Source organism: Ailuropoda melanoleuca, chromosome 15, assembly GCF_002007445.2.
Source record: "Ailuropoda melanoleuca isolate Jingjing chromosome 15, ASM200744v2, whole genome shotgun sequence".
NCBI classification, from domain to species: domain Eukaryota; kingdom Metazoa; phylum Chordata; class Mammalia; order Carnivora; family Ursidae; genus Ailuropoda; species Ailuropoda melanoleuca.
This window is the reverse complement of record NC_048232.1, coordinates 81,897,306-81,903,768: the sequence shown is the minus strand read 5'-3', so window position 1 is coordinate 81,903,768 and position 6,463 is coordinate 81,897,306. Positions and strand designations below refer to the sequence as shown.

Below are 6,463 nucleotides of genomic sequence, written 5' to 3'. Positions count from 1 at the left end.
CCCTTGTCACCCAGACTCAGACAGGTGGCTCAAGACATAAGCTTCGGGGGAAGGGCAAAGCCCTGTTATCCATGATGTGCCCTCTGGTCTTCCCAGGACAAGGATCCCCTTACCGCCTGCAAAACTGACCTCCGGACATGGAGACACCCTGGGCCAGTCTGGCCTGTGTTCGAGCGGGCAGCCAGGCGGCAGCCAGTGCAGGGGAGATCAGGCCAGGCTGGGGCCAGGGGAGCCAGGAAGGAGGGGGTGCCGGGAACATTCCAGAACTGGAGACCTCAGAGCTGCTGGCAGAGGAGCTAGGCTGGCAGGGAGACTGCCCCCGAGGAGGCAGGAGCAAAGTGCCCTCCCTGCCATGAAGCCCCCGTTGATCTCCCCACAAAATGCTACAGGACCGTTGAAGGGGCACCTTCGCTCAGCAGAGCCAGTGATGCAGGCTGAGCCCAGAGAGACGTGGGTGCTCTGGCTGCAGCAGCCCCCTGGGAAGGCAGGGGCCGATGTGGGGGGCTCCCCCTCTGGAGTCCTCCCGGGGCCAGGGGCTTGTGCAGCAGGACCCCACACTCCTGGAGCCCTCTCTGCCCCCAGCGCGGGACTGGGTGCACAGGGGTCCCTCCACGGAAACCTACGGTGTAGGGGGACCAGCAGTGCTCCCTCAATCAGGGTGAGTGACCAGAGGGACTTTGGAGGTCCTGGAGGAGAACCAGGCCTGCATCAGGGTGGGATCCTCCCTCCTGGAAGGCAACAGCTGGAGACCAAATCCTCAGGGGCAGGCCTGGCCTCTGCAGCCCCGATCCAGGTAGGGATGGGGGCTCCTGCTCAGGGGGGCTGGAGACTGCGGGCTATGTGTGGTCTGTTGTATGCACGGGCTGGGACCTGGGAAGTATGGGCAGCAGGCAGGACGGCCCAGAGACCACCTGGGCCCCCAGGGGACGGGATCAGTGCTAGAGGGCACCGGGTCTAGGGGATGGAAGACGTGGGAGATGGCTCAGCGCAGGTACGGGGAGGACACCCTCCCCTCTGTCCAGGACCAGGGAATGGCAGCCCGAGAAGGAGGGGCCACGGTGCTATGGATTCCACTCTCAGGATGTGACTAGACAGCCTGGGAGGGTGATCAGCCCGGCAGCTCTCGGTGCAGGCAGCCAGGGTGTGACTCAGACCCCGGTTGGCCCAGCTAGCCCAGGACAGACACATCCCTCAGGGAGGGGACACTGGGCCAGGACTGAGGGTTCTAAGGGAAGCCAGAATGGGGGAGTCAGTGGGACAGAGGGGCAACCCCGAGGGTTCAAATGGCCAACTAGGGCTCAGGGACCTGCTCAGGGCTGGAATGAGAATCCCCCCTCATTCATCGAGGCCTGGGGGTGAACAGAAACGGCTCAGGTGGCTACCCAGTGGGACGCCTGCATCCCCCCATCCCTGCATCCATCCATGCCTGTGGGGTCCTGGCCAAGTCCCATTCCCTCTGGGAGCCTTTCTTTTCCCCTGCAGGCGATGGGCCAAAGGCTCCACATCCAGTTTGCAATCACCCGCTGGGCGGTGTGCTCTCAGGGTAGCTCAGTACGTGTTTGTCCTCCTCCCTTGGCAGGTCCAGGGATGAAGGCCCCGCTGCGGCTTCTCAGACCAGACACTCCCGCCCTCCATGGCCCCTGTCGTGTGTGGGTGCCCAGGTGTCTCACCCAGCTGGCCACGGGGAGCCTGGGCCTCCCCCTCCACCCCCCACCCGCGCCGTGCTGGCTGCTGACTGGGACTCAGGGTGGGGCTGCCCAGGAGCCTGCACAGGGCCCTGTGTCCTGGGCCGGGACCTTCCTCCAGGGGGGACGCCTGTCCTCTCACCTCCCGCCTTGCTGGTCCCTGCTGCCCAGAGAGCCCGCACCCTCCCCGAACCTCACCTGCCCTCGGTCACTCCTTCAGACTTCCAGGTAGGGCCTTCGTCAGAGCAGGGAAACCAAAACTTAACTTGACCCCAAAGACTTAGGGACATGACAGCTGGCAGAGAAGTTCCTCCTGTGTCGACACCCACGAGGGTGGCATGAGTAGCGTGAGTCTAGCAAGGGGTGTGTCCCCGTAATGCCAGCTCAGCCGCTTCCAGGAGCTCTGATGGCATATAAGGCTCCTGGGTCCTTGGAAAGCACCCCGAGAGGACGGCAAGGCAGGACGAGGCTGAGAAGCTGCGGACACAGAGCCAGAGCTGGTGAAGGGACCGAGACATGGATGCTGGCGCAGAGGCCTGGGACAGGTAACCCCAGCCCCCTGTGTCAGCCCTCCTCCTGAGCCCCTCCTCCGGGCTGCCTGATGGGGACTCGCCACTCCCTCAAGGTCTCCTCCTGGACCACTGGGGGCTCCTGCTCTTCTTTGCCTCGCTCCTGCTGGCCTGTCCCAGGCCCACCGAGCCCCATCAGCTGACGCCCAGTCTGCCTGTCCAACCAGCCTCCCCCAGGATGACTCCTGAGGAACCATCCGTGAGGGTTCCCACCCTTGGCTTCCTCCAATCCCCTCGGGAATCTGGTCTTTCCGCCTAGGATCCCTTCTGAGCTGTGGGCCGGAAGGTCCCTTTTAGCTTTTGGTTTTGTTAAGGGCTTGTGGTATATTCATCATTACAGAAAACCCCATGATTATTTCAGAAGCACAGGCTCTGGTGTTCTCCTTTCGGCAACGGTCCCGCGCGGGCATGTCTTGGCCCCAGGGCACCCTGCGGCACGGGCTAACCTTGAAGTCAAGGGGGGAAAGCCACAGGTGTCCCTCCACGCAGGGGTGTAGGTCAGCGGGGACAGGGATGGGATGGTGAGGCCAGCAGAGAATCTGAGCACCCTGGGAAGCTCCTGGGGGTCGCCTGACAGAGCACTGGCCTGGCCTCCTCCCCGGGGGGTCCCAGAAGGGGTTGCAGAGGGAGGCTGGGTGGCCCAGCAAAGCCAGTGGAAGCCTGTCCTCTGCAGCTCCGGCCAGTATGTGGGATGCAGGGGGGAAGGCGTGGGGCGGAGGAGCCCAAGAAACCAGCCAAAGACAATGAGCTCATAAGAAATAGTTCAGATTTTTAAAGATTGAAGTATCTTCACCTTTTATGTAAAACCTCTCTTCTGTTCCCAACACACATCAGCAGGAGGACTGTCATTGCTCCAGGGGAAGGCCGTGTCCTTCAGCCTCTCCTCCACCCCTTTGTCCACAGACACCTCCTGGATGAGGACACCTTCACCGAGAACTTCCGCAACGATGATTGGCCCTCCAGAACCTACCTCTGTTACAAGGTGGAGGGTCCTGATCAGGGCTCCGGGGTCCCTCTGGGCCAGGACAAGGGCATCCTACACAATAAGGTGACAAGGCCTCCCAGTCCTGGGACGTTCAGGATAGAAGCTTCTGGGTGGACCGGGGCAGGTCTCACCAATGTTTCCCCTTCGGTCCCCACAGCTGCCACACCTTGGCCTGAGTCAGGTGGGGACTGTTTCTGCTGTCGCTGCTGGCTTGGAGCCACACGTCAGAGAGCAGTCACAGTGTCCCAGGCCTGGCACAGTCAGTCCCTGTCACCCCAAGGCCCGGGCTCAGCCTCTCCCCTCCTGCTGTGCCTCTGAGGAAGGGTTAGGACAGAGGAAAAGGCTTCTGGATAAGGGGTCAGCTTTTCTTCCTGGGTCCTGCCTAGGGCGGCTGCCGGCCAAAAAACCTGGATTCCGTTGGCTGTCGAGGCTCCTCTTGGTCACCAGTGGGCCCTGGCAGGACCCCTGCCCACTGCCTGGAGATCGTGCCAAGGGCACTTCTCCCCACACCAGCATCGCCTGGGGAGTCCTCTCGGTCCCCGATCCCCATCCTACTCCGCCCAGATCTCTGAGCTCACACCACGGAACCTGACTTGCTCCCCATCCCTGCTTGACAAACCTTCCCTGGATGGGTTGGACCCATCTCCACAGTCCTGTGAGCCCCGACAATGACATTCATCCCACAACCCAGGCGCCTCTCCTCTGGGTCCCCCTACCCCATTCCTCTCAGCACAATGAGCCCTTTTCTATCACCCGTGGGCTGAGGTCCAGAGCAGAAGCTTGTGCAAGTCCTAGTGCACAGCAGGGAGGGACGTTTGGTGGGGGTGGATGGAGACGGGGGGATCCCTGCCTGGAGGAAGCACCCACTTCCATAGCATCAGGCCAGGGTCCTTGGAGCTCACCTGGCCTCCTGTCTCCCTTCCTGGGGCTCTTCCGCTGCTGTCTGCAGGGCCCCAGTAGGTACGGGTCCCGAAGACCCTTCCCTTGGGCACAAGCTCAGAGGGCTCCCGAAACTCAGGGGTCAAGCTGAATCATATTTTAAAGCAATCCTTAAAAGTCGAAATTCCTGCAAATCTCATGATAAATGAAATCGCAACAATGTAAATGAGGACCGGTCAGGTGCCCTAGTGAGTAGAGGCAGAAAGCAAAGTGCTCAGCACCCCTCATCGGGCTCCTAGGAATTTGCCCTCCTGTGCTTGTCAGCCAGTGGTGCTGACCCCAGATCCTGGGAATACCGCACTGACATCCCAATCAGCTACACGCTGAGAAGGGCTCCCCTGTATTTTGTGCCTGAGGCCAGGACCTCCCTGCCTTGCCCTGGTCCCACTCTCCCCCACGTTCACCGCCAATGACAGAAGCCCTTCCTGCCTCTTCTGTGCTCAGCCTGCCCAGGGACCTGAGCCCTCCCGCCACGCGGAGTGCTACTTGCTGGAGCAGATCCAGTCCTGGAACCTGGACCCGAAGCTTCACTATGGGGTCACCTGCTTTCTCTCCTGGAGCCCCTGCGCTAAGTGTGCCCAGAAGATGGCTCGGTTCCTGCAGGAGAACAGCCACGTGAGCCTGAAGCTCTTCGCCTCCCGCCTCTATACCCGAGAGCGGTGGGATGAGGATTACAAGGAGGGGCTGCGGACCCTGAAGAGGGCTGGGGCCAGCATCGCCATCATGACCTACAGGGGTCAGCAGGACCCTCCCGGGGGTGGGCAGAGGGCAGGGAGAGGGCTGGGCAGGGCGGCTGCTGGGGGGAGTGGTGGGCAGGAGTCGTGTCCCTGGTGGTAGACCCCGTTGGCTACCTGCGGAGGGGAGGCTGGAGCCTGGACAGCACAGGACAGCAGGGTCTGTGGGAAGAGAGAGGCAGGGCAGGACAGGTGTCTCTGGAAGGGGAGGGAGCATGGTGGGTGGACAGCCCACACAGACCTGGGGCTTCCAGGAAGAAGGCAAGTCAGGCTGGCTGAGGTTCTAGGCTGAGGAAAGAGTCCCCGGGGTCAGGGGAGCACCCCGGAGGAGAGCGAGCAGAGGTGCAGTTAGGAGGGGCACAGCCTGTCCCTGGGAGTCAGACCCCCTGTGGGCCCTGGGCCCCCCCAGCGCCAGGCTCACGTCCCTCCTCCGCCCGCTGCAGAGTTTGAGCACTGCTGGAAAACCTTCGTGCTCCACGACCAGGAGGGAAGCTGCTTCCAACCCTGGCCATTTCTGCACAAGGAGAGTCAGAAATTCTCTGAGAAACTGCAAGCCATTCTCCAGGTGGGGGTCCTCCTTCTCTCCCTGCCACCTCCCCTGCCCTCCTCCCCCCTCTCCTCTCCCTGGCCTTTCCCTGCCCCTCTCAGAGCCTCCACTGGCTTACCTGCTCCCTCCTGGGGCCAGCTCCACCCCCCCCACACACCTTTGCTCCCTCTCCTCCTGTGTCCCCTCCCTTCCCCATCTCTGTGGCTGCCAGACCCCTTCTCTGTTCCCTCTGCCCCCCTGTCTCACTGCCCGCCCGGTGCCACTCCACCTTCCCCTCCGGGAGCAGGGGGCCTGAAGCATGGACTCCAGTCTGGCTAAGACCACAGGAGACCTCGTGAACAGCAGAATCAAGCACTTCCTCCTGGGAAATGCAACCTTGCCCTCCACCCCCGTCTCCAGAGGGATCCAAAGAAGCCAGCAAAAGCCAAGGAGCCCAGAGGAAGTTGTCTTGAAAACAAAATCTGAGTAGATTTACTTGTCTTGGAAAACCTGTCTTAGGTTCCGAATATACATGATGAAGAATGCACTCATCGCTGTCAGAAAAGTTTTCAATTTTCAGAGAATAATTACTTTAATTGATTTCAAATGCAAAGCAATGAAAGGGAATATTAAGGCTCTCCTACCAAAGGTTTTCCCTGGAAATGTGTCACAATGTCCAGAGAGCCACATCAAAGCTTGTAAACCTGTGCAAACCGGCAAATACCTCTCCCGTTGCGGTGGGCCTTTCGGGGGAGCAGTCACGCAAATCCCCTGTTGTGAGTAAGAATCAGCTAAGCCTTATGGGGGGGGGTCTAGAAATCAGAAACCTGCCCCCTGCCAACCTGTCCTATTGTCAGCCACGCTGATCAGCAATGACAGCCTCGCTGTAGAGAATAGAAAGAATGAGTCTAAATTTTGGGGAGGAACCCTCACATTTGAGGTAGGGGGGAGGGTGGGAGGTTCTCCAGTCCTCACCCCTGCTACCTGCCCCGCCCTGAGAGGAAGCCTGAGGGAGGGGCCTCCCT

The 6,463-nt window shown here is 60.9% G+C and overlaps 1 protein-coding gene across 2 annotated transcripts; it reads left to right on the top strand.

Annotated features, from left to right (window-relative positions):
• Positions 1–2,091: 2,091 nt before the first annotated feature.
• Positions 2,092–5,984, top strand: LOC100483325 (DNA dC->dU-editing enzyme APOBEC-3G). 2 transcript variants are annotated; one of them, XM_034644230.1, is made up of 5 exons: positions 2,092–2,230; positions 3,158–3,236; positions 4,623–4,914; positions 5,356–5,477; positions 5,746–5,984. In XM_034644230.1, exons 1-5 carry the CDS (start codon positions 2,202–2,204, stop codon positions 5,752–5,754), a joined length of 531 nt encoding a protein of 176 aa, XP_034500121.1. In that variant the 5' UTR covers positions 2,092–2,201; the 3' UTR covers positions 5,755–5,984. The 2 variants fall into 2 exon arrangements, with proteins under 2 accessions (XP_034500121.1, XP_002914629.1); XM_002914583.4 differs by having other exon boundaries at positions 3,158–3,302.
• The last annotated feature ends 479 nt before the right edge of the window (positions 5,985–6,463 follow it).

What these genes read in the sequence shown, in the direction of transcription:
- LOC100483325 (XM_002914583.4), top strand. Translation starts at nt 2,202, where the DNA reads ATGGATGCTGGCGCAGAGGCCTGGGACAG. An exon ending in AGGGCATCCTACACAATAAG is followed by an intron (nt 3,303 to 4,622) that starts GTGACAAGGCCT and finishes TTCTGTGCTCAG; the next exon opens with CCTGCCCAGGGACCTGAGCC. An exon ending in CGCCATCATGACCTACAGGG is followed by an intron (nt 4,915 to 5,355) that starts GTCAGCAGGACC and finishes CGCCCGCTGCAG; the next exon opens with AGTTTGAGCACTGCTGGAAA.